This window comes from Onychomys torridus, chromosome 1 (genome assembly GCF_903995425.1).
Source record: "Onychomys torridus chromosome 1, mOncTor1.1, whole genome shotgun sequence".
NCBI classification, from domain to species: Eukaryota; Metazoa; Chordata; class Mammalia; order Rodentia; family Cricetidae; genus Onychomys; species Onychomys torridus.
Window position 1 is genome coordinate 15,818,441 of NC_050443.1, and position 24,798 is coordinate 15,843,238.

Here is a 24,798-nt window from a genome sequence, read left to right on the forward strand (position 1 = left end):
TTGGTAGGGGGCAGGGGTTACCTTTAATGTTGCGTTTTGTGCCAAATCCCCCACAATGTCCTGTCCCTGAGTATCCCTGCCCACCCTCTCCCCACAGCAGGTTGGGCTCAGAGCTCCACCCCCTGGAGTACAAAGGAATAAATTAAGTGTCCTCCCCTCCCCCCTTCCCCAATAAATAGAGTGAGTATCCTGCCCAGGGCCTCCCCCACCTTGGGGCATGGTGGGCTGTGGCGGGGCCTGGGGCGCTACATTCATGGCTGCCCAGGCGGGTGGTGGTGGGCAGGTCTCAGTGAGAGCCATAGGCCCCACACAGGGGCACTGTGTTGTCCTGGCTCTGGCCCTCCATGTCCATGTCCAGCAGTGTGGGCTGCACACTGGGTGGCCCAGGGCTCTCTGGAGTGTCTGGCCTGCTGGGAGGTGAGATGCTGAGTGTCCGGCCAAAGGAGACCAGTTTCCAGGGGTCCAGGCGGGGGCGGCTGGCAGCTGGCCGGGGTCTTGGGGCAAAGGTGAGGGTGGTGGGACGGCCAGGGAACTCCAGGGGCCGGCGACGGGTGGGGAACAAGGCCTGAGGGTCGGGCAGTCGAGGGAAATCTAGGGGGTCTTGAGGACCTAGGGAAAGAGGATCACATGGACGAGGGGTTGGGGTAAAGGCCATTTCTAAGCCAACACCCGTCCTCAGAAGACCTTGCTGTGCCTGTTTCCTCGTAAGTCCATAGCCATTAGGAGCCCTGCCTGCACTTGGACCTTGAATGGGTCCTCACAGCTTCCAGTGGTATATTCATCTGGAAGATGGTCTTTTTGGGTTTTTGCAACAGGCTAGCCTGGAATTCTATGTAGCAGAGAATGACCTTAAACTCCTCCTGAACTTTCTGCCTCCGCCCCCCCTCCCTGGGGGGGGGGGGGTTCAGGTGTGTGCAAACACCCAGCTTTATATGGTGCTGGGAATCAAACCCCACATGTTAGGCAATCACTCTACCAAAGGAGCTACATCCCCAGCTCAGTTTTCCTCACTTTGGGACAGGGTCTCATGTAGCCAAGGCTAGTCTCAAACTTAGTATGTAGACCAGGATGACCTGAGTGCTGGCTTCACAGGTGTGTGCCACCAGCTCGTGCCTTCACCTCTGATCGAAACCTTGCCAGGGCAGAGAGATTCAAATCTGACCACAGTAGCTGTACAGCCAAGCCCGGCACTGGCAGGGCACAGTGATTCCTGACCTTGCCGTCGTACTAGTAGAAACAAGTGGACAAAGGATAGTGCTGACAGCTACCTATGCTTCCAGTCGCCACCAAGTCACCTACTCGGCCCTTGTAGGCATTATACTGTCCCTTCCAATTTACCTTCTCAGGCATCTCAAGGTCCACAACGCCCCCAGCAATGAGGGCAGAGGACGCTCCTTCCCCATGCTCCAAAGGAGACACAGGGCAGTGGCCTGTGAAGGGTGGCTTGTACAGTCCTCACTCACCGTGGTTAGTGAGCTCCAGAGGCTCTCGCTGCCTCAGCGCCCCATCCGATGGTGTCCGCCTGTGTCCCCGGCTGACAGCGTGCGCGGCGGTGACGTGGGTGGGCGTGAGCGATTGGCGGGGGTCCTTCTTGAAGCTCTCCAGCTCTACGTCCACAAGGGGGTTAGTGCTGGGTGAGGACGCGGGGGGAGAGGGCTGCGGGGAGGGCACGGCGGGCGCAGCCTCGTCGCTGTCGGAGCGCAACAAGGAGCGCGTAGAGTTGCAATCTGACACAGAAGACAGTGACACCAGGGTGGCCGAGGGCGCCAGGCCCAGGCCAGGGGCTGTGTCCTCATGGCGACTCCCCGGGCGCCCAGTCGGGCTTAGACCCCGGGGGAAGCGGCCAGGACGCGGGAAGAAGAGGCCGTCCAGCCAGCGCCGCTGCTCCTCGCCGTCCCCAGCACGCGCCTCGGCCACATTGGCGCCCAGGCCCACAGCGCCCAGCAGCGTGGCGCAGCCCAGCAGCGCCAGGTCGCAGCGTCTACGAGCTCCGTGTCCTGGCCGGGAGGGGGTCACAGCCGGCGGCTCCCATGGCGCCTGCGCGCAAGGAGAGGGCTCGGCGGGCAGAGGCACCTTGAGGTAGGACGGGGTGGAGTAGGGGGAAGGGGGTACGCTGTTGCCTTCATCTGCCTCCGCAAACTCTTCTGCAACCGGAGAGGTCCATCACTTGGCTGACCCCGCCTTTCCTCACCTTCCCCCAGGACTGGTGGCAAGGACTTCCCCCACTGACCTCCAAAACAAGACCCCCCACTCCCCAGATGCCACTAAATGTCATCCTCAAATCTCTCTCCCCAGAGCCTTGCTTCTGAAAATGAGCGCCAACCTCCAGGAAAATTGCTGCTGTTCTTCTGGGCATGTCTTACCTAGGCCTGGGTGATGTCCCCGCAACTCCCCAGAGCACCCACACTCTCTTACCCATCTCATTGAGGCTCGCAAAGCCTGGGGCCATGGGGGTGTGCTTGGGGGATTTGCCCAGGTTTGGGGCGCTTGAGGACCACTGCTTGCTTCCTTCCCCCAGGGCCTTGAGCCTGCAGAGGGCACAGGGAGATGGGATCAGGGCACAGGTCAGACCGCCACAGGTGTAGGTGGGCAGCTGTACCCGCATACCTCTCCTCTCCTCCAGCCCGCTCCTTCTGCAGAGTGGAACTGGGACCCCAGGTCCTGCCCTTCTTCTTGCCCCCAACCAGTTCTTCTTTCTTTGGTGGCCCACTTCGGCTCCATGTTCCACTGCCACTGCTGCTGCCACAGTCCATGGGGGTCACTGGGAGGAGATAAGTGATAAATGAGCCACGGAGAGGCCCCCGACAGCCAAAGGGACCTTTCTGACAGCTACCCCTGCTGTAAATCCTTCCCTAATCCTCCACTGCTATCAGGGCCCCCCTAACCCAACAAGGCAATTGGATCCTCTTTAAGTACTTCCCCCCAACTCCTGAACCTATGTCCTCACTCCGCTATCAAGGCCTTCAGCTTTGTTCTGGTTAGCGTAGCCCTGAACTCTAAAGACTGTGGTTCTCTTTCCTCCATGCTCCTGAATTCACCTGGTTCTGCTAGCTTCAATTGTGTGGCTCCCTGGTGGAAAGAGACCTGATTCCCACCATGTTGTCTCCTGATCTTCACATACATGCCATGCACAAGTGCACCCACCCACTTGCATACACACAGAGAAATAAATGTAATAAAGTAACAACTTATAGACTATCCTGGAAGACAAGGTAAGAGTGTCTTGCAACAAGACCAAAAGGCAGAGGATGAAGCTCAGTTTGTGGAGTGTTTGCCTCTTACACACGAAGCCCTGGGTTTGCCCTCCAGCACCACATAAACTGGGCATGGTGGTACGTGCCTATAATTCAGAACCAGGGAAGTGAAGGAGGATCAGGAGTTCAAGAGTTCAAGGTCATCCTTAGCTATACAGTAAGTTCCCAGCCAGCCTGGGCTACATGAGACCCTGAGGTAGGCAAATGAAGGGTCAAGTTTACTAGTTTGGGATCACAGTTGATTGGGTTCTGCACATTCCCCTTGTACTGATGCACCTGGGAGCCCCACTCCTTCACCTGCATGTACTATGCACATACCCCTCCAAACAATGCACCTAGCAGCCCAGAACCCCAGACTCCCAACCTCTGCCAGGCTACATGTACTTCCCATCTTCAAATGGCATAGACTTCTCCACCCCTGGCAACAATCAAATCTGGATGGTTCCCATTCAAGTGTGCCCCCAAGTATCTGGGTACATGAAGAACAGAAGGGCTGATCCAGCATGAAAAATTTATCCTCAAGTCAACTTTTAAGGTAAGTCCCCAATTTCCCATCTTATGCCTATGCAAAGGCATAACTATACATCCATAAATTCATACACATATGCACACAGCACCAAGGGCAAAGCTTGTGGAATACATGCTTTATACACGAGGCCTTGGGCACTGCCAAATATTAAAAAAGCACCAGGGGCTGGAGAGACAGCTCAGGGGTTAAGAATACTGGCTGCCCTCTCAGAGGACCCAGGTTTGGGTGTCAGCACCCACTAGACAGCTTAATGCCATCTGTAACTCCAGTTCCAGGGGGAATCTCACTCCCTCTTCTGGCTTCCGCAGAAACTGCATGTACGTGCAAAACCCCCATCCACAAGAAATAAAAATAAATAACATCTTTTTTCAAATAATCAAATGTAAGCAATCAGATTCTTTGTGTCTCCAGGGCTGTATGTTCTGGCCCCTCAGCCCCTTTATTCCCTTACTTGCTCTACCAAGCTGGCCTCTAGACAGTATCCATGCCACTCTCGTCCCTAGCCTTGTCTTTGCTGGCCCTCCTGCCAGGGCACCGTTCCCTCCCGGGGGCATACTCATTACCACTACAGGCCCTGTCAGACCTCACCTCTGGCCCTCCAGCTGTGTGGCATCAGCCTCTCTGTGACAGCCACTTTCCGGGCTGAGGATGCCCAGAATGCAGCTAAACTCCTGTTTCTAGCTGTGCAAGAGGGGTTCTGGGGAAGATGAGCATTTGAAAGGGCAGAGTAAAGGATCTACCTTCTTCCATGATGGGGGCACTACTCCAGGCCCAAACAGAACAAAGAGGCAGAGGGGTCCTGTTTTGGGGTCTTGACCTGGAACTGCCATCTTTGAGTCCTCTTGACTTTGGACATGGGTGTGATGTAGAGCTGCAGCTTTCCTGTGCCTTCAGCTTGCAGAATGGTCATATACCAGGGTCTATAATTCTGACCAAACCCTCTTAAATATATGGTCATAAAGTCTACTGATGTAATCTCTATGGGGAACCCTGATACACTCCCCACCTCTCTACTTTTGGTGCTGAGGACAGACTACAAGGCCTTGTAATGTGCTAAGTACAGGATACTCCCGGCACCAATGTCTTATCCTCTACTCCCTTCCTAGAAATGACACTCTTTATTGATATACTTGTTACCTGTTACCCCGATGGGAACCAGGAATGCCAGCAATGTGCTGAGAGGGCTTGCTGCCTGACTGTGAGGACCTGTGCATACTCACAGCGAATGGCCCTCAGCCGGGGGATGATGCTGGGACTGGCAGGAGGGCTGGCCCCATCGGACCCTTTCCTCTTGTCCAGGGTGGGAGAGGCCTGGACGGTGATCTTATGTTCAAATCCTGAAAGAATGAAGAGGCACTCCTAAGTAAATGGTATCATGGTAAGCAAAGAGAAATTTCCTCTGCAGGTAGAGGACGGCAGCAGAGGGCATGTGACACCGGTCACTGCTTAATGCACTGGACCTCAAAGGTCGCAGACCCATCAGCACCCAGAGCAGCTGAATTCTCTTGGAAATGGAGATTCTTAGGTCTTCCTGAATGATCAAACTTAGGGAGGTTCAAAATCTACCTGTGTCTGACCAAGAATCCAGGCCCCAGAGTCCCACAGCAGCAGCTAAGTTCTATGTGACCAGGGGGTGCTGGGGCAACCGAGGGAGTGGAGTCTAATATTTACTCGAGACTAAGTTTAAGGAAGCTACCACATTTGGTTGTTGGAGGCACTGAAGCATGCTGGAAACAGACTAGGCAGGTGAGTCTACTTTCATCAACTTGTAACTTTTTATAAAATCTTACTATACATAAAAAATACATGAATATTCGCAGTGCTTGTGGTCGTATTTTGTTTGTGCTCTAACAAATAAAGCTTGCCTGGAGATCAGAGTGCGGAGCTAGCCACTAGTTGACCATAGAGGCCAGGCAGTGGTGGCACACACCTTTAATCCCAGCACTTGGGATCTCATGCCTTTGATCCCAGTACTTGGGAGGCACATGCCTTTAATCCTAGCACTTGGGAGGAAGAAACAGGAAGTGATATGGTTGGGTAGAAAGAGGAAGTGATAAGATAGGGTGGAGACAGGAGCTTGGCCCCTTCCAGTCTCAGGATTCCTAGAGGCAAGAAGTCTTTCTAGTGGCTGGCTGCTCTGCTTCTCTGATCTGTCAGCTTTCACTCTGATAGCTGACTCTGAGATTTTATTATTAAGACCAATTAGAATTCATGCTACAAGTACCAGAGGAATACGTGCAAGCCCAGGACCTTTGCATTCTAGGCAAGTACCTAACCATTGAGCTATATGTCCAGGACCCCAGATCAATTTGGGGGGTGGTGGTGCTGGGGATGTACCCAGGGCTTTGCACCTGTTAGGATGTTAGGCCAAGTGCTCTACTACTGAGCCATGCCCCTCAGGCCCTCTCTGAGCCAAAACCCCAGCACTTGTTTTGTTTCTGGATAAGGTCTTGTTATGTAGCCCAGACTGGCCCTGAACACTATTTCCCAAGTTGTCCTCTAATCAATCATCTGCCTCTGCGTCCCAGTGTAGGCACCATCATGCCTGACCTGGAAACTTAACACCTAGACCAAGATGTGCTATAAATATAAAACACATTGGATCTCAATGATTCAGTGTGAAATCAAGAAAGTACCATCTTGTGGTTTTGGTTATATATCAGCTTATATAGATATATTGGACTGAATAAAACAGTACTGTCCCATAGTTTCTCTATGTTGTGTTTTGAGACAGGGTCATATGTAGCCTAAACTGATTTCGAATTTGTTATACAGGGAAGATGATCTTCAACTCCTAATCCTCCTACCTCCACCATGCCTGGCTTCTTTCCATGTTTTCAATGTGGCTGCCAGAATGTTATGCACGCGGCTATATCTCCACTGGTTGGTGCTGTGTCTGTCCAGCCTGGTTCTGTGATTTCTAACCTCAGTCACATGTGTGTCAGGTAGGGAATCAGTCTTTTGTTTTCTTTTTGAGACAGAGTCTCAATCCTTAACCAGGGTGGCCCAGCCTGGCTTTGAGCTCGTGGTGGTCCTCCTGCCTCAGTCTCAGGATGGATGCTGGGATGACAAGTGTGAGCCCCCAGCCCCGGCTTTTTGGGTCATATTCTCTATGCGATACGTTTGCAACAGAAAAAAACAAAAAACAAAAAACAAACCAAAACCAAACTTTAAGTTGCTGAGGGTTTAGCTCGGTGGAAAAACAAACTTGCCTAGCATGTACGATGCCCTGGCTCAGATAACTGTTCAAACAAATCAAGCAACCCTCTGTGGAGACATAGCCCCCAGAGGGTGCTGGGGGGCGCTCAGGGGACCGGGTGGTACCGGAGGGCAGGCTGATGTGGCTGCTGCCTTCCCGCAGCTTGAGCAAGCGGCTGCGCTTGAAGTTGCCCTTGCGTTTGCGGACCCTGGGCTTCTCCTGGCTCAGTTGGCTCATGAGCAGGTGCAGCTCGCGTTCTACGATGTCCATCTCTCGCTCCGCCAGCTCCTGCTCTCGCCGCCGCAACTGCTCTTCCTGAAAACGCTGCTCCTGAGCAGCTCGCAAAAGCTCCTCTTCCCGGCTGCGCAACTCCTAGAGGGAGGGAGGCGGGTCTGAGGGCGGGGCCTAGCTGCTCGGGCCCGCCCCGTGGTCCCAGGACGGTTGGGTCTTGTGGGCACCAGGCTTTGGGTTCACACTCCAGTCCAGACTTTACTAGCTAAGGTGAGAGTCAGGGTGGGGGACTGAGTCAGCGCCAAAAGGGATGCTTTTTCTTTCTTCTGTCTTGCTTGCTTGTTTTTGTTTTGTTTTTTGAGACAAGGGTTTCAAGTAACCTAGGCTGCTCTCCACGTCACTACATAGTGGAGGGCAACATGCACCACCATGCCTGCTTTGTGCTGTGCTGTACTGGAACCCAGGGTTTTGAGTATACTAGGCAAGCCCTCTCTATCCGAGCTATACCCTAACCCCTTTTCCGGCTCTCAGCTCTCCAGTTTAAGTAAACAAGCATCCACAAAAGCAAAGAGTAGAGGAAAACTTCAAATAGGCCCCAAAGCAGACAACAGCACCCCTACTACCCATCATCTCATTTCAACAGTCACCTATACCTTGCAAGTTCGTTCCTCTTCAATTCTTTGACCCTCTCTCAATTTTTGCTAGCATACTTAAAGCCAATCCAGACAGCATGCAGTATCACCTGTAAGCCCTTCAGTATACGGGGCCTTTTTCTTATTAGTCCACCAACAGGAAGCTGTCTTTTCTTAGCATGCAAAAACACCCTGCATGGACCCAAAAGGGGTGGGGGGTTTCAGGGAACCGGGATACTGAGCTGCCCAAGGCATCAGAGCTGGGATCCTGCTTCACCCCACCCTCGCTTCCTGTCTTCACCTTCTCCTTGGTCCGAAGGTCATCGAACATGTGCTGGATCTCCAGCTTCCAGTCTTCCTGCAGTGAGTGGAAGGACTCCAGTGGCATCTGGAACAGGGCTGACTGTTCAATGACTTCCAGCTGCTTCAGGATGCTGCCAAAATCTGGTCGCCCATGAGGGTCTGGGTCCCAGCATTCTGGGGTGGGAAGGGGAGGGGGAGTGGAAGGAAATTGGGTGAGAGTCAGCATCGACACTCAGGGCAAGGCAAGGCTTAGCTAAGTTCCTGTCAACATGCCATGGGAAACAACGGGGAGGAACCCTGGATCCCTCCTTGGGATCTAGGGTCAGACAGGAACCACAGTGTCAGATGCCCTCAGGTGCTCACATGGGTCTGGGAGCCATGGAAGCAATGATGGGGATGACATCCATAGGCCCCCTGGTTTCCAGAGCCTTCTCCCCCATTCCTAAGCCCATTGGAATGCAAGGATGGCATAAAGGGGAGAGGTGTGACCCATGGGACCCTGTCCCCAAAGCTGAGCCTACCCTCTCCACAGGGCCCTGGCTCACCCTCCAGTAGGCGGGCAAAGGGCTCGGGACACGTAGAGGGGATGGGTAGCGTCAGCTTGTTCATAGCCACACCGTAAGCCACGGCCAAGGCGTCGATTTCTCGGTAGGGGACCTCCCCGGTCAGCAGCTCCCAGAGCAGCACCCCGAAGCTGCAGGTGGGGAGAGGGAGGATGATGCTGCAGCCCACCCCAGTTGTCACCTGTGCTCTAGCCCTCCCTTGCCCCTACTTCCAGCCTGGCTGGTGAGGCCACAAGAGCCTAATTTGACCCCATCCATCCATCCATCGTTCTATCTATCTATTTTTATTTATTTATTTATTTATTTATTTATTTATTTATTATTATTATTATTAGAAACACAGTCCCTGTGGTCCTAGCTGGCCTGGAACTCACAATGTCAACCAGCCCGGCCTCGAACTCAGAGATCCACCTGCCTCCACCTCCTGAGTGCTGGGATTGAAAGAGAGCACCACTGCACCCAGAACCACATTTTAAACGAAATCATCACTTACTTGTCTCTTTAAAAACTGCTTTATTGTGGGGGTGGGTTCTGGCTCACACATGGAGGTCAGAGGACAAACTGCAGGAGTTGGTTCTCTCCTACCATGTGGGTCCCAGGGATTGAACTCAGGTTGTCAATCTTGACTGCAAACATCTTTACCCATTGATCAATATTGTAGGCCCTAAAAGCAGATCTTAAAAAATGTTGAGGATTGAATCTAGGACCTCATACGTACTAGGCAAGCACTCAGATACTGAGCTGGCTATAGACCCATCATCCATCACAGCAGCAGCACCCTCCTCCTCTTCCTCCACCTCCAGTGCAACCCGGTCTCACCATAGCCAACGCTCACTAGATAGCCTATGATGACCCCAAACGTAAAGTCCTCTGCCTCCTGAGTACTGGAAGCACGGATCCTTAGCACTGACCTCCAATGACCTTTGCAGTGTTGCCTCTAAACAACCAGGCTCTTCCAAACCTCTGGCCTTTGTATACGCCACCGCTTTTGTCAAGAACACTGTCCCTTCATGTATGTTAACTTCGTCCTTCAAGTCTCAACTGAGGCTGCCCCCCCCCAAAGCCTTCCTTGACCCCTTATCTGTGTCCCCACAGTACTTAGCTGTCAACACAAGTTACGACTATTTCCCATGTATAAAGCACTTACTCCAGACCAGGCACTGTGCTAGGCAGGCTCAGTCATCCTTAAAACAAAGCATCAAGGCAGGAGGCACTGGCATGATCCCATCTTGCCATCTTAATGGCAAGTGGTACCTCCTCCCCCTCCTTCTTTCTGGTTGGAATGTGTATGAAGCCTGGAGCTCAAGCAGCCGTTCTGGATCAGGAAGCTAACTGGTTTTCAAAAGGGGGTAGCGTGATGCCCCCCCCCCCCATGTCCCTGGAAACCTTTAAGGGTAAGTTTTGATTGTTACTCTGAGGAGTGCTACTGATATCTGATGGCTTGGAGACACTGCCACCTGGTGTCTTGACCTGTGACACTACCACCTAATTCAGGAACCCAGCCAGAGGTGCCTGTGAGGCTGGGGCACCATATCACTAGGACTTTCCAAAGGTTCGGCAACACATACAAAGGTGGCTAGACCTACACCAAACATGGCTATGCTAGAGAGCCAGTGGGAACTCCTGTCTGACTTGGCTCTGCCCCAAACACGTTACTTTGTGGCTTGAACAACTTGCAACCTAAGTGGTACCTGACAGTCAGTGGAGACCCTAGGGTGTGGCTCCAATGAGACCCTGTATTTATAACTGTCCTCATGGCTGGCACGCATTGCACCTAAGAGTAACACCCAGGGTGTCCCTCGGCCACAGGCTCCTTCCTCAGCCCCTTCTTGCTCTGCTGCAGTTCCACATTCTGGAACACTCTCACTCTTGTGTCTCCTTTGTGGTGCCCAGATTGTATAGCTGGCTCCTTGTGCCTTAGACTCAGCTCACCAGTGGTCCTGGGACACAGAGGTGCCTCTCTGTTCACCCCTACATCTTCACACACAAATACTTTCCGGATCTTTACAATTATTGCACAATTCTCTTTTCTTTTTTTCAAAAGACAAGGTCTCACTATGTATCTGGCCTGGAACAGGCTATGTTGACAAGGCTGGTCTACACTTACAGAGATCCATCTACCTGCCTATGTAGGCTGATGCTAAGACTAAAGGTGTGCAGCACTATACCTAGCAATTCTTTAAAGGTTCTGTGTTGTGTGTGTGACTGTTCATGTGTGGGTCTGTGTGCACATGTGTGTGCACATGGAGGCCTGGGGTAAACTTCAGCTGTCATTCTCAGGAGTTGCCCACCTGGGTTGTTTGTTTGCTTTGTTGTTTTTGTTTGTTTGTTTTTGAGACAATTTCTCTATATAGTCCTGGATCTCACTCTGTAGCCCAGGCTGGCCTCGAATTCAGAGATCTGCCTGCCTCTGCTTCCCAAGTGCTGCGATTAAGGTCATGAGCCACCATGCTCAGGTTCCTGGTTTTGTTTTTCGAGATAGGGTCTTTCACTAAGATCTGCAGCTCATGGATTAGGTTAGACTGCAAGCCACTGGGATCTCTGTCTCTGTCTCCTCAGTGCTGCTGGGATTACCCGCAAATCTACACAGCCAGCTTTTATGTGAGTGCTAGGGGTTAAACTCAGCCTGTCACGCTTGCATGAGAAATATTTTACTGAGTGGACAGTCCCCCATTTTAGTTTTAATTTTTTTTCTTTTTAAAAAAGATTTATTTATTTATTAGGTATACAGTTTTCTGCCTGCATGTATCCCTGCAGGCCAGAAGAGGGCATCAGATCTCATCACAAGTGGTTGTGAGCCTCGTCTACATGTGGTTGCTGGGAATTGAACTCAGGACCTCTGGAACTCTGAAAGAGCAGTCAGTGCTCTTAACCACTGAGCCATCTCTCCAACCCTTAATTTCTTGTTACTAACCCTGAGGGTCATGTTACTGAGGATTGAACTTAGGGCATTGCAGCAAGCTATTCAAAGTATGCTCTTCCTGAGTCCAGCACCCAGCCCCTCACTGGGGGATTCTATACAGGGGCTCTACCACTGAGCCACACCCTGGCTCCTCACTGGGGGATTCTAGGCAGGGACTCTACCACTGAGCCACACCCCAGCCCCTCACTGGGGGATTCTAGGCAGGGGCTCTACCACTGAGCCACACCCCAGCTCCTCACTGGGGGATTCTAGGCAGGGCTCTACCACTGAGCCACACCCCAGCCCCTCACTGGGGGATTCTAGGCAGGGGCTCTACCACTGAGCCACACCCCAGCCCCTCACTGGGGTACTCTAGGCAGGGGCTCTACCACTGAGCCACACCCCAGCCCCTCACTGGGGGATTCTAGGCAGGGGCTCTACCACTGACCACACCCCAGCCCCTCACTGGGGGATTCTAGGCAGGGGCTCTACCACTGGGCCACACCCCAGCCCCTCACTGGGGGATTCTAGACAGGGGCTCTACCACTGGGCCACACCCCCAGCCCCTCACTGGGGGATTCTAGGCAGGGGCTCTACCACTGAGTCACACCCCAGCCCCTCACTGGGGGATTCTAGACAGGGGCTCTACCACTGGGCCACACCCCCAGCCCCTCACTGGAGGACTCCAACTTGCGCTCTACCATTGAGCTACATTCACTAACCTCTTTTTATTTTGATTTTGAGACAAGCTCCCACTAAGTTGCCCAGGCAGGCACTGGACTTGCAATTATCCTACCTCAGCCTCCTGAGTAGATGGGATATTAGACCCATGCTACCAGGCAGGGTTCTCTGTTTGCTGATTGTTGTGTCCCAAGACAGCTGTGTAGCTAGAATGAATGGCTGTGTCTGGGTCCTCAACTTCCCAATTCAATGGCTGTGTGGTAGATGGTGTTTAAGGAGCCCTTTAGTGCTAACATCTATTTCTTCTGAAATTTTTATTCAGGTGCAAATCCTTCCACAGGACCTGCCTCAGCCGCGGGAACACTAAACTGCTTGGTCACTGGTTTCCCACAGATGTCCCTCCCACCGGGTCCTCCTCCCTTCTCTGAGGACACCCGCCAGCCTCTCAGCACCTCCAGACATCGCTGCTTTTGGAGAAGAGGGAGAGGCGGATAACCTCAGGAGCCATCCAGGCGTAGGTCCCTGCGGCACTCATTTTGGTCGTCTTGTGCCACTCTCGGGCAAGGCCGAAGTCTGTGATCTTGAGCACCGTGTCAGCGAGGTTATGGTTCTCAATGGCCTCCAGGATTAGGACTGCGGGTTGGAAGAAGGGTGAGTCACCAAGACCTGCCAGTCCTTTGCCTTCCTCTTCCCCTTCAACAGCTTACAGGTCCACTTGGCACAGTCCCTTCCTGCCCCCAGTTCCTTCTGGACACCAGAAGTGCCTCCTTGCTCCAACCCTCAGGTGGCCTCCTGCGGCCACAGTCAGTGCCATCCTCCCATATAGTGACTGCCCGATTTCTTCACTAACCAGGCAGACTATCTCCCTATGCTTTAACTCTGGGATATTCATACTACTTACACTGGCCAAAAAAAAGAGAGGAGATGAAGAGATGGCTCAGCCATTAAGAGTGTGTACTTTCCACGTCACCCCCTGGCTCCAGCTTGCTGGGGTCTTTCTCTAAGTTTGATGCCCTCATGCCCAGCCCCCTAGACCAGCTGGTCTCTCCTCAGCCCCTCAGGCTGGAGCATCCCACCAGCAGGAAGCTGGCATCCTCCTCCAACCTTCCAGCTGCTCTGGGACCAGAGTGTCCACAGAACATAGAGCGCTTGCCTGCACTGTCTGGCTCCTCGGCAGATTGGCAGAAGCTGTCTGTGGACCCTAGCCCACACCCCCTCGTGGCCTTCCCGCTGCTCTCTTCTGCAGAAGTCTACTTCTAGCCTGTACCCAGAGCTGGGCTGCCTTCCCTGAGTTCCTGAGGCAGCCTCAGCGCCCAGGCAGCGCCTCCATTTCCGCTTGGGTCACCGAGTGCCTACTGCTGTGGACCAAGCAAAGCCATCCTCTCCCTCACCAGAGGCTACAGGAAAAGACAGCGGGGGCGGGGCGCAAATGCAAGAACTTTGAACCTGGCTGCAACACTGCCTGTGTTTTTCTTGGTGGCTCTTCCAGCCCTGCACAGTACAGGTCCTGTTACCCTTGGGCTCCCCTAAAGAGGCTCCTTCATGACTCTTGGGACTGGGGCCATGACAGCTAAGAGACTAGGTGGGATCTCTGCAGGGTCATTCTCTGCACATGTGGTGCTAAAAAAAGTGTTTCCCAGGCCCCTTTGTTTTTCCAGGTTGTTGAAAACTGGTTACAATCTGTTGATTATATATTTTATATAACCATATATTTTATATATAAACATTTCTGTACACTATGTGAATATATGTCACTATGATTGATTTAATAAACAAGCTGACTACAAAAAAAAAAAAAAAAAAAAAAAAGAGTGTGTACTGCTTTTGCAGAGGACCTGAATTGGATTCCCATCACCTTCACCAGACAGCTTACAACCACAACCTGTAACTTCAACTCCAGAGGATCTGATGAAGTCCACAGAAACCTGCACACACACACACACACACACACACACACACACACACACACACACTTGAAAATAACTGTTGGGGCTGGACAGATGGCTCAGTGGTTAAGAGCATGAACTGATCCTGTAGAGGGCCCACACAGCTACCTGGAACCCTAGCTTCAGAGGATCCAATACCCTCTTCTGGCCTCTGCACTCATGTGTATAAGCTCACATATACACATAATTTAAAACACACACACACACACACACACACACACACACACACACACACACACACCTTTAAAGGAAAAGGCAGATACAGTTGGGCATGGTGGCACATGCCTATAATCCCAGAACTTGGGAGCCTGAGGTGGGAGGATAATATGTTGGAGGCCAACCTGAACTATATAGCAAGACTTTGTTTCAAAATACCCAAAGAACGAAATGAACACGACAGGCCAGTTCCAAGCCTGGCCTGTAAGAAGCCGCTGGTATACTCTTGGCCTCTAGAACTGCTGCTGCCACCATGATAACATGCTTTAAGTAGCCTGCAGGTCCAAAGGAGATAGCAAACACATGGGAGCAGAATCCTTCTTCCCAAGCCCCGCTAAACCATTTTGCTCCCTGTGTAGCTAGCTATAAGAGTAGCAAGCAGCTGTTTTTACACACTTGAGTTTTGGGGTGGTTTGTTAAGCAGCATCCCTGAGTCAAGATTGACTGATACATCCAAGCATACAGACTGGGCATAGGCCAGGGAGGGTCATGGGTACATGGTCACTCTCTCTGAATGCCAGGCACAGAAGATGCGGGCCACTCAGCCCTCTTTTCTAGGGGCTTAAGGTCGCAGTTGGTAACATCGCAACAAGCTTACAAAAAAGTCCAGTGCATTCAAACAAATATGAAAATACAAACCAACAGGTAGAAAGCAAGTGCCAAAGGAAGGGTTCTCACACTCCTGGCTTAAGTATGACACACTTGAGGGCGGGGAACATACTGGCCCCATTTTCTGAGGAACCCTCCTGCACATGATCTGGCCTTGTCAATACCAAATGCAATAATGAGGCCATCGATTTAAAAAATAAAGACGATGGGGTGTGAAATGGGGCTCAGCAAAAATGGCAGAGCTAGGGAGGTAAAGTTTCCCAGTTGTATAAATCTAGTACACAACACACCAGAATGATCTAGAATGGATGAAAGTAATATCTCATCTATGAAGACTATCTGGAAAAGAAACCATGATGTCATGGTGCTTGGAGTGGGCCTAACTTACTAGCGGCTCCATTAATATTTGCTGATGCCTTGAGATGCTTTTTGATCTAGATAAGATTTCTAGGGACCCTTCCTGTCTACTTGGCCCATTGCTGATTCAACCAACCAATCAGCTTTGTAGAACCCGTTGATTGGCAGGGCAGCCTGGTAGCTTTTTTTTTTTTTTTTTTTTTTAAATTTATTTATTATGTATACAGTATTCTGCCTGCATATGTCTCAGCAGGTCAGAGGAGGGCACCAGATCTCATCACAGGTGGTTGTGAGCCACCATGTGGTTGCTGGGAATTGAACTCAGGACCTCTGGAAGAGCAGTTGGTGCTCTTAAACTCTGAGCCATCTCTCCAACCCTCCTGGTAGCTTTTATATCAGCCACACTTCCCAACCCTTTCATCAGTTTGCCTTGGAGAACCAGCAGCATTTCAACAGTGGTTTTCCACTCCATCCCCACCTCTGGGGGACATAAGGCAGTGTTTGGAGACATTCTTGGTTTTGATAGTTGGGAGCAGGGGTGCAGAGTACTAATGACCTGAGACGCCACTAAACAACCTAAAATGCACAGGACAATCCTCCCACCAATGACAGACCACAAATGTTAATAGTGACAGGCTTGTGAAACCCTGGCTCCAACTAACTAGTTCTGTTTATTTCTGCCTGTTAGACTCTGATGCCATGATTAGGCGGTAGGTATCATGAGGACAGGCTCTGTAAGTGGCAGTGAACACAGGGACTGTCATAGTTCATGGATTCACAATCATTGACCCACTGCGACTATAGCCAGAAAGACGGTCTATTTTTCAACCTCTCTGAGCCTCCTTTTTCTTCTTAATAGAGCCAAAGCTCCCCTCACCTGGCCCTGACAGTTTATTGCCACCCCTACTTGCCCCATGCACAGTGCCATCTGGTGTCCCTTGCCGTTTCCAACCACCTGGGCTTGGCCTCACAAGGTTCAGCGGAAGAGAGGATACCACTTACTGTTGATGGACTTGAGGTCCCGGTGAATGATGGGCACAGGGGCATCATTGTGAAGATAGTTCATGCCCCGAGCCACCTGCACGGCCCAGTTGACCAGCACATGAGGAGGCACCCGGCGACCTGCCAGCACCCTGCTCAATGCACCTCCCCGGGCATACTCCATCACCAGGCAGAGGTTTGGGGGGCTGAGGCAGGCGCCCCTCAGGGCAATGATGTTGGGGTGCTGAAGGGCTCCGAAGAGCCGGGCCTCCTGGCGCACCTGCTCTGCTGTCACTGCGGGGTCCCGCTCAGGGTCCAGCCGGGCGGCCTTGACCGCGACTTCCTCGCCGCGCCATAGGGCACGGTAGACCTTGCCAAAGCCCCCCACACCGATGATCTCCTCCAGCTGCAGCTCGTGGAAGGGGATCTCTTGGGGCAGCTGGAGGCCTGTGGGCGCGGCGGGGGCGGCGGGGGCCACGTAGTTGCTGGGGAAGACGCCCACACGGCCGCTAGGCAGCTGCCCTGTCCACCAGCCCTCATCTCCAGACACAGCACAGTCCTGGGACAGCACCTGGACGCGGTCGCCTCTCCGCAGGGTCAGCTCCTCGTCGCCCACCGCCTCGTAGTCGAAGACGGCGGTCCACACCGGCCCCGCGGGGGTCGCGCCCCACTCTCTGGCCGCCGCCCCCTCCTCCTCCTCCATGGGGGAGGGGCCGGGGGCTGCGGGAGGCCGCTTCACGCAGGCTGCCCGCGGGATGCGGAGCGCGGGGCGGGGAGGCCGGGGCGGGAGGCAGTCCCTGCAGACCCCGGGGGGCTCCTGGGGACCATGGCTGGCGGAGGGCCTCCGCCGCAACCGGGGTGGGGGAATACAAATTTGAAAAACACCCAAAACCTTTCTCAAAGGACAGGAGCGTGCCCTGGGATTCGGCTGCGCAGGAGAGGCGACAAGTTCACCTGCCCCCGCAGATGTCAGGGCGCGAGGAGGGCCGGGCTGAGCGGGGCCCGCCGGCGGAGGCCGAGGCCGAGGGCAGCAAGCAGCCGCCCCTCCCCGCGCCTCTCACCCCGCGCAGCTCCACCGGCGGCCCCCGGCTCCGCATCCCCAGCCACGACCGCAGGGCCGGGCCGGGATGGCGGCGCCCCGGGGGGCGGCCGCCCCGGGATGGGGTGGCGCGCCCCTCGGCCTCCTCACGCGAGGAACGCGCGGGTGGCCCCCATCCTCCTCAGCCGGCTCCTGGTCGGCCCCCCAAGTTCCTCTCCCCCCGGGGCTCTTGGCGGTGTCCAGTGACGTGTCGCGGCCGCCGCCGCGATGCCGCCTGGGAGATGTAGTCCCAGGCTGTGAGGCCTTGGGTTCGTCCCAGGCCACACAACTCTGCGGCCTTAGACCCTATCTCCTACCCGGGAGAAGGCACCAACGCTTCCCACAGACCCTGCAGGAGCCCGGCTCAGGCTGGGGTTGACGGTGACTGACGCGTTCAGCCAACAGAAACATAGAATCTGAATGAATGGAGATTACACCCCGGAACTCCTAAAGCGGATCGGTTAAGGTTCGCGGGATAGAAAGTCTCTTGGGGCCCTAACTGGAAATGCATGCTGGGAAATGTAGTCCGTTCTTGGAACATTACGCTGTAGGAAACCTCAGGCTTTAGGGAGGTAGAGGTGACTGGAGCTAGTTAGGGAGCCAGGCTTGTCTGGTACCTCTGTGGGCAAGGGGAGGCTGGTCGGCGAAGTATACTGCCCCGGAGATTTCACAGCCACATCTGCTTGCCTCACTGGCTCTTAGATCACCTGTCTCTGCAGTCAGAACTTGTCCGGGCTCCCCGGTCTCTTACAGTGAGCTTCATTTTGGGGGGTTACGCCAAAGGTTTTGCTCAGATGATGTCATTAAATCTTCACGAAGAGCCTCGTTTACAGGTGACCCAAAGAAACAAAGTCACTTGTCCAAGATTGCTAAATTATGAATGGCAAAGCAAGAATCAAAGACAGTTAAAAAAACAAACAAACAAACAAAACAGCAAACCAAACTGCCACTGATTTTATTTTTAAATCCTCCCTCCCTCCCTCCCTCCCTCCCTCCCTCCTTCCCTCCCTCCCTCCCTCTGTCTGTCTCTCCATTCACGTACCCAAAGAGGGCATCGGATCTCCTAGACTTTCAGTCCCAGGCAGTTGTGAATCGCCCCATGTGGGTGCTGGGAACCCAAATTCAGATTCTCTGCAAAAGGTATTTGTTCTACAGCGCTGATCCGTCTTTGCAGCCCCGACATTAGTAACAGAGATTCTGGAGTTAGCTGAGTTCGCTTGTGGGACAGGCAAAGAATTGACTGTCTGAGGGAGACAAAAGAGTGGGTGGGGGGAGGATCGTTATTGAGGCAGGCTGACCTATCTCTGTTGGGAGTCTGTCTAAGGCATTTTATAAGACTGCTGGGTCCTCCCATCTTAGCATCTTGCCTAGGTATGTGAGCAGGCCATTTCCCTCTAGCCTTTCTCACAAGAAAGGAAGCAACCCTGGCAGGAAGCCCATTTCTGCTTTCTCTACCTGCCTGTGCATTTTTCTAACTTTCCCCCAGCACCATGTTTATAAAACGCCACCTTTCCACGTATAGAATTCACGGACCGAGTCGTGTGGAATGTCAGTGCCTTGTTCAAGAACCATAAACCTTAAGGAGCGGGATTCTGGGTCTTTCCTCTGGAGAGAGGAGGGAAGAGAAGAATTTTAATAGGTTAATTAATTAATTTATTTTAATTAACCTCATGGCCGGGTTCTGATAGGCTGCTGCTGAAAGATCACAGGAAGTGACACAACTCCTGTAGTTGGCTCAGAAGTCTCCTGACTGTCACTCTGGGAAACCAGTGCTGCATCAGGAGTGCTTGTTGGCTGGTGAGATCTCAAGCCAGTTTGACTCCAGAGCCCACATGGCGGAAGGAGAGCACCGACTCCTGTAACTTGTTCTCTTCTACATGTGCACTTGGGTTGACATTGAACACACATGCACACACATTCACAGACATACACATTTGTGCCCATGTGTGTGCATGCACATACACAGATTTATTTATTTATTTTTTTTTTGAGACAGGGTCTCTGTAGCCTAGCCCTGGCTGTCCTGGAAATTGCTGTGTAGACCAGACTTGGTTCGAACTCAAGAGATCTGCCTGTTTCTGTCTTCTGAGTGCCGGGACTGAAGGCTTGGCCACCATGCCCAGTTACAAATCTTTTATTACTAAGACTGGCCCTTCAACTATGAGCTGCTTGCCCATGATGCTTTAAGACATTAATTTCTTACGAAAATCGCACAATAGCCAACATGCTCGGGGTAGGCTGACTTAGTTAGTCTGTTTACTAACCCCTCAGGGGTGATTCAAAGTCAGTACAACATGTGGGTGGTTGGAACAGGCTGTCTCCAAGCAGGGACCTAGGCTTGAGGAAAGGAACTTTGCTTGGTTTTAGATCTTAGTGGATTCTTTTGTGGGAATGGGGTGGATAGGGATGGAATTTGTCAGTTCCTTACATCTTTTTGCTCTATCACTGAGCCAACTCTCAACCCCTCTTTGGTGGGTTCTAGACAAGGGTTTTGTTGCTGAGCCCCACCTCCAGCCCCTCACTAGAGGATTCTATGCAGGGGTTCTACCACTGAGCCACACCCCAGCCCCTCACTGGGGGATTCTAGGCAGGGGCTCTACCACTGAGCCATACCCCAGCCCCTCACTGGGGGATTCTAGGCAGGGGCTCTACCACTGAGCCACACCCCAGCCCCTCACTGGGGGATTCTAGGCAGGGGCTCTACCACTGAGCCACACCCCAGCCCCTCACTGGGGATTACAGGCATGTGTTCCACCACTAAGCTTTATCCCAGCCTTCCTTTGTTTAATTTATTATGCTCTATTACAGTGGTTCTCAGCCTCCCTAATGCTGTGACCCTTTAATACAGTTCCTCATGTTGTGGTGACCTCCAGCCATAAAATTATTTTTGTTGTTACTTTGTAATTGTAGTTTTGCTACTATTATGAGTCATACTGTAAATATCTTTGGAGATAGAGATTTGTCAAAGGGGTTGTGACTCACAAGTTGAGAACAGTGCACTGTTCTAATCCTAATTTGTTAAGGGTTTTTTAGTTAAGAAGATTTCTCTGGGTTGGGGATTTAGCTCAGCAGTAGAGTGCTTGCCTAGCAAGCACAAGGCCCTGGGTTCGATCCTCAGCTCAAAAAAAAAAAGATTTCTCTTAGTTAAGGTTTCTATTGTTGCAATGAAACACCATGACCAAAAGCAAACTAGAGAGGAAAGGATTTTTTGGGATTACCCTTCCACATTGTAGCGCACCGTTGAGAGAAGCCAAGGCTTGAAGGGAGGAAGGAAGGGAGGAAAAACAACAAATGCTGTGGTTGGAAGATGTTGGTTAGGACATGCAGAACATGGAGAGTCTTAACAGAACCCCCGAAATTGGAAGTGCCGTAGACTCTATTACACTCACTCCTAGGTACATAGCGGGGTGAGAGGGGCACACATGCACAGCACTAGTCATGAAAGCCAAATTATGGGCCAGCTGGCATGCCTGTCATAGGAGGAATGGATAAGGAAAATGGCACTATATACATCATCACACGTATTCAGACACAGAGAAGAAAAGAAATCACACCATTTTTGGGAAATAGATGGAATGTCAGAAGCTCATAAGAGTAAACAAGACTTCATTCAAACCCACACTGAAGCCTGGGGAGATGGCATGATGGTGAAGAGTGCTTCCTAGCAACAGATCCTTGCTTCTAATTGATTAGAAACTGCTTTCAAATAGTAAAATCCCTTAGGCAGGCATGGTGGCTCACACCTGTAATCCCAGCACTTGCTAGGTTGTGGCAGGAGATTCACTGCAAGTTAGAGGCCAGCCTGGGCTACATAGTGAGTTCGAGATTAGCCTGTGCCGGTGTGTGAGATCCTGATTCAAGGAACAGAAATCTTCCTCTTAAAAAAGCAAGTTAAGGGGCTGGAGAGATGGCTCAGTGGTTAAGAGCACTGGCTACTCTTCTAGGGGCCAGAGTTCAATTCCCAGCACCCACATGGCAGCTCACCACTGTCTTTAGCTCTAGTTCCAGGAGATCCAACACCCTCACACAGACATACATACAGAAAAAGCACCAATGCACATAAAATAAAATTTAGAATAAATTATAAAGAAGATAAAAGAGAAAAGCCAAGTCTTTCTTTGTTACATCAAACCAGGAAGTTCTTAAAATAGGAATTCTTGAAATTCGGCAAAAAAAACAAATTGTGTTATTTTAAGGTGAACCACTTAGAACCACCACCAAATCAAAAATAGAATTTTCCTGCCACCCCGACATTCCTCTCAGCTCACCCAGTCTCAATTCTTCTCTCCACACAAATCAACTAGGGACTGAATTCCTTCATAGTATCCTTCAGCACCCTCTTCTCCATGTATGGTGTAGGGGATGGTACCCAGGGCCTTGTTCATGTCAGGACTCCAGCCCCTCCTTGTAGGATTCCAGGCAGGGGCTCTACCACTGAGCCACACCCCAGCCCCTCACTGGGGGATTCTAGGCAGGGGCTCTACCACTGAGCCACACCCCAGCCCCTCACTGGGGGATTCTAGGCAGGGGCTCTACCACTGAGCCACACCCCAGCCCCTCACTGGGGGATTCTAGGCAGGGGCTCTACCACTGAGCCACACCCCAGCCCCTCACTGGGGGATTCTAGGCAGGGGCTCTACCACCTAGCCACACCCCAGCCCCTCACTGGGGGATTCTAGGCAGGGGCTCTACCACTGAGCCACACCCCCAACCACAGTGTGACATTTCAATAGGTATGCACAGCATGTCATGAGTAAATCAGGCTAATTGGCACACCTACCACCTCAGGTATGTATGGTTTCTTTCACTCTGGGGAGGCAGGGATGGATGCAGAGACCCTTCCCCATGGCTTTGCCAACAGTGTCACTCAACATTAGGGTTTTTGCTGGGCTCAGGTGACAAGACAAATGGGATTTCATGAAAATCTTTACCTTCTTTCCTTCCTTCTCTCTTCTTTTTTTTTATTTATGATTTATTTATTTATTTATGTATTTGAGTACTTTATTTGCATATATGCATGCATGACAGAAGAGAGTATCAGATCCTATCGTGAGCCACCATGTGGTTGGTGAGAATTGAACCCAGGTCCTCTGGAAGAGCAGTCAGTGCTCTTAGCTATTGAGCCATCTCTCCAGCCCCTCCCTTTTATCTTTTGAGACAGGGTCTCACTCTGTAGCCCTGGCTGGCCCAGAACTCTTTCTGTGGAGTAGACTGACCTTGAACACACAGAGATCTACCTAGGATTAAAGGTATACACCACACCACCACACTGCCTCCCTCCTTTAGGAAATATCTATCTGTCTGTCTATCTATCTATCTATCTATCTATCTATCATCTATTTATATGGGTTTTTTGAGACAGGGTTTCTTTGTGTAACAGCCCTGGCTGTCCTGGATCTCACTCTGTAGATCAGGCTGGCTTCGAACTCACCGAGATCCACCTGCCTCTTCCTCCCGAGTGCTGGGATTAAAGGCATGCGCCACCATGCCCGGCTTAGGAAATATTTATTTTTATTTCTTAATTATGTGCATGTGTGTTTATGTGTGTGGGTCTTTGCACATGAGTGCAGGTGCTTATAGATTCCAGAAGAGAACACTAGATTTCCAAGAGGTGAAGTTACAGGTAGTTGTGAGCCATGCAATATGAGTGCTAGGAACCCAACTGGGGTCCTCTGTAAGAGCATGTGTGCACTCTTAATGCTGAGGCATCTCCCCAGCCCCACTTTTTTGTTGTTGTTGTTTTTGTTTTGTTTTGTTTTGTTTTTTTTCTGAGACAGTTTCTCTGTAGCTTTGGAGGCTGTCCTGGAACTCGCTTTGTAGACCAGGCTGGCCTCAAACTCACAGAGATCCACCTGCCTCTGCCTCCCGAGTGCTGGGATTGCAGGTGTGAGCCACCACACCCGGCTTTTTTTTCTTTTTGAGACAAGTCTCACTCTGTGGGTCAGGCTGGCCCTGAACTCCTGTGTCTCCTGCCTCCATCTTCCCAGCTCTGGGATGCTAGGATAGCAGGCAATTCCATACCCAGCTAAATTGTGCTTCCTTCATTATGCCTAAGTAGGTACTTACACAGAATATTTACATATCTTTGTGTGTGAGTTCTCATGTATTATGCCCACTTTTAATAGATTCTTTTCATATTTTCCTTTATTTTTACTTTTAATTTGTTATTGCTATTGTTATTATTTGAGGTTTTTGGGGAGTCTGCTTAGCCCAGGCCAGCCTCAAACTCCTGACTTTTTTGCTTCGTTTCATATCTCTGAGTGCTGAGATTACAGGTGGGTGAGCACCACTATGTCTGGCTCCTCTTTTTAGAAGCAGGTATGTTTCTCTCTCTCTCTCTCTCTCTCTTGCTCTCTCTCTCTCTCTCTCTCTGTGTGTGTGTGTGTGTGTGTGTGTGTGTCTGTGTGTCTGTGTGTCTGTGTGTGCATCCATGTACCTCATCCATATGTGGAGATCAGGGGACAACTTCCTGGATTGTGCTTTCCCCTCCCCCATGTGGGAGCCATGGATGGAGCTTAGGCTGTCAGGCTTGGCTGCAAGCCCCTTCATCTGCTGTGCCATTTCACCGCCCCATTTTTATTGCTTTTAATATATGGCAGAGCTATCTTGTTTGTTGCTTTTAATTTTCTTCATTTTTCCCCATGATTTGCCTATTGAACTTAAAATGAACTTCAAAGCAAACTTGCCTAGTTATAGGAAAAACAAAACCTTGATCATCCCCTATCCCCACCTTTCTTCTCTTTTGCTGGAGTTGGGGGGACCTTTACCATCTCCTCCTCCTCTCCTCTCCTTCCTCCCCACTTCCTTTTGTTTTCCTTGATGGTATTTGTAATGGCATGGAGATGGGTTTGTGAACCACCAAGGGGCAATGGACTACTTTCTCTTTGCTTTTATCCCTAGAGCCACCTGGCGACCATCATATGCAATAGCAATTTCTAGAATTAAAATGGAAAAATCCCATTGCTCTAATCAGTTGACATCTCAGGCATTTTTTTTTTAACCTTTTAGAACTTTATTGGGAGAGAGAGGGAGACAAAGGGAGAAAAGACAGAGAGAGAGAGAGAGAGAGAGAGAGAGAGAGAGAGAGAGAGAGAGAGAGAGAGAGAGAGAGAGAGAGAGAGAGAGAGAGAGAGAGAGAGACAGAGAGACAGAGAGACCCAGAGACCCAATCTCACACATTTTAAATGGGTCAAGTATTCAAGAATAACTTATCTGGGTTAATTTGGTCAAAGACATTGACCAGCTCTCCAGGCATCAGATAGTTTGACTCATTCTAAAAGGTCCCATACGAGGCTGTCGTTCCCACCCTGGAAACAG

At 51.4% G+C, this 24,798-nt stretch overlaps 2 protein-coding genes across 2 annotated transcripts in view; one reads left to right on the forward strand and one right to left on the reverse strand.

The window, feature by feature from the left end:
• On the reverse strand, positions 1–17,743 carry Map3k10 (mitogen-activated protein kinase kinase kinase 10). Its single transcript, XM_036184387.1, has 10 exons — positions 16,425–17,743; positions 12,747–12,927; positions 8,694–8,842; positions 8,147–8,322; positions 7,108–7,354; positions 5,004–5,120; positions 2,608–2,761; positions 2,416–2,528; positions 1,464–2,144; positions 1–609 (listed from the first exon to the last, which is right to left on the reverse strand). The coding sequence occupies exons 1-10, from the start codon at positions 17,104–17,106 to the stop codon at positions 287–289; spliced, it is 2,823 nt and encodes a 940-aa protein (XP_036040280.1). The 5' UTR covers positions 17,107–17,743; the 3' UTR covers positions 1–286.
• Positions 17,302–24,798, forward strand: part of LOC118581994 (proline-rich proteoglycan 2-like) — an 11,600-nt gene continuing 4,103 nt past the window's right edge. The window contains exon 1 of the mRNA XM_036184414.1: positions 17,302–17,947. Within this exon, the coding sequence (XP_036040307.1) occupies positions 17,370–17,729 (360 nt within the window). The 5' untranslated portion in view covers positions 17,302–17,369 and the 3' untranslated portion in view covers positions 17,730–17,947. The remainder of the gene's footprint in view (positions 17,948–24,798) is intronic.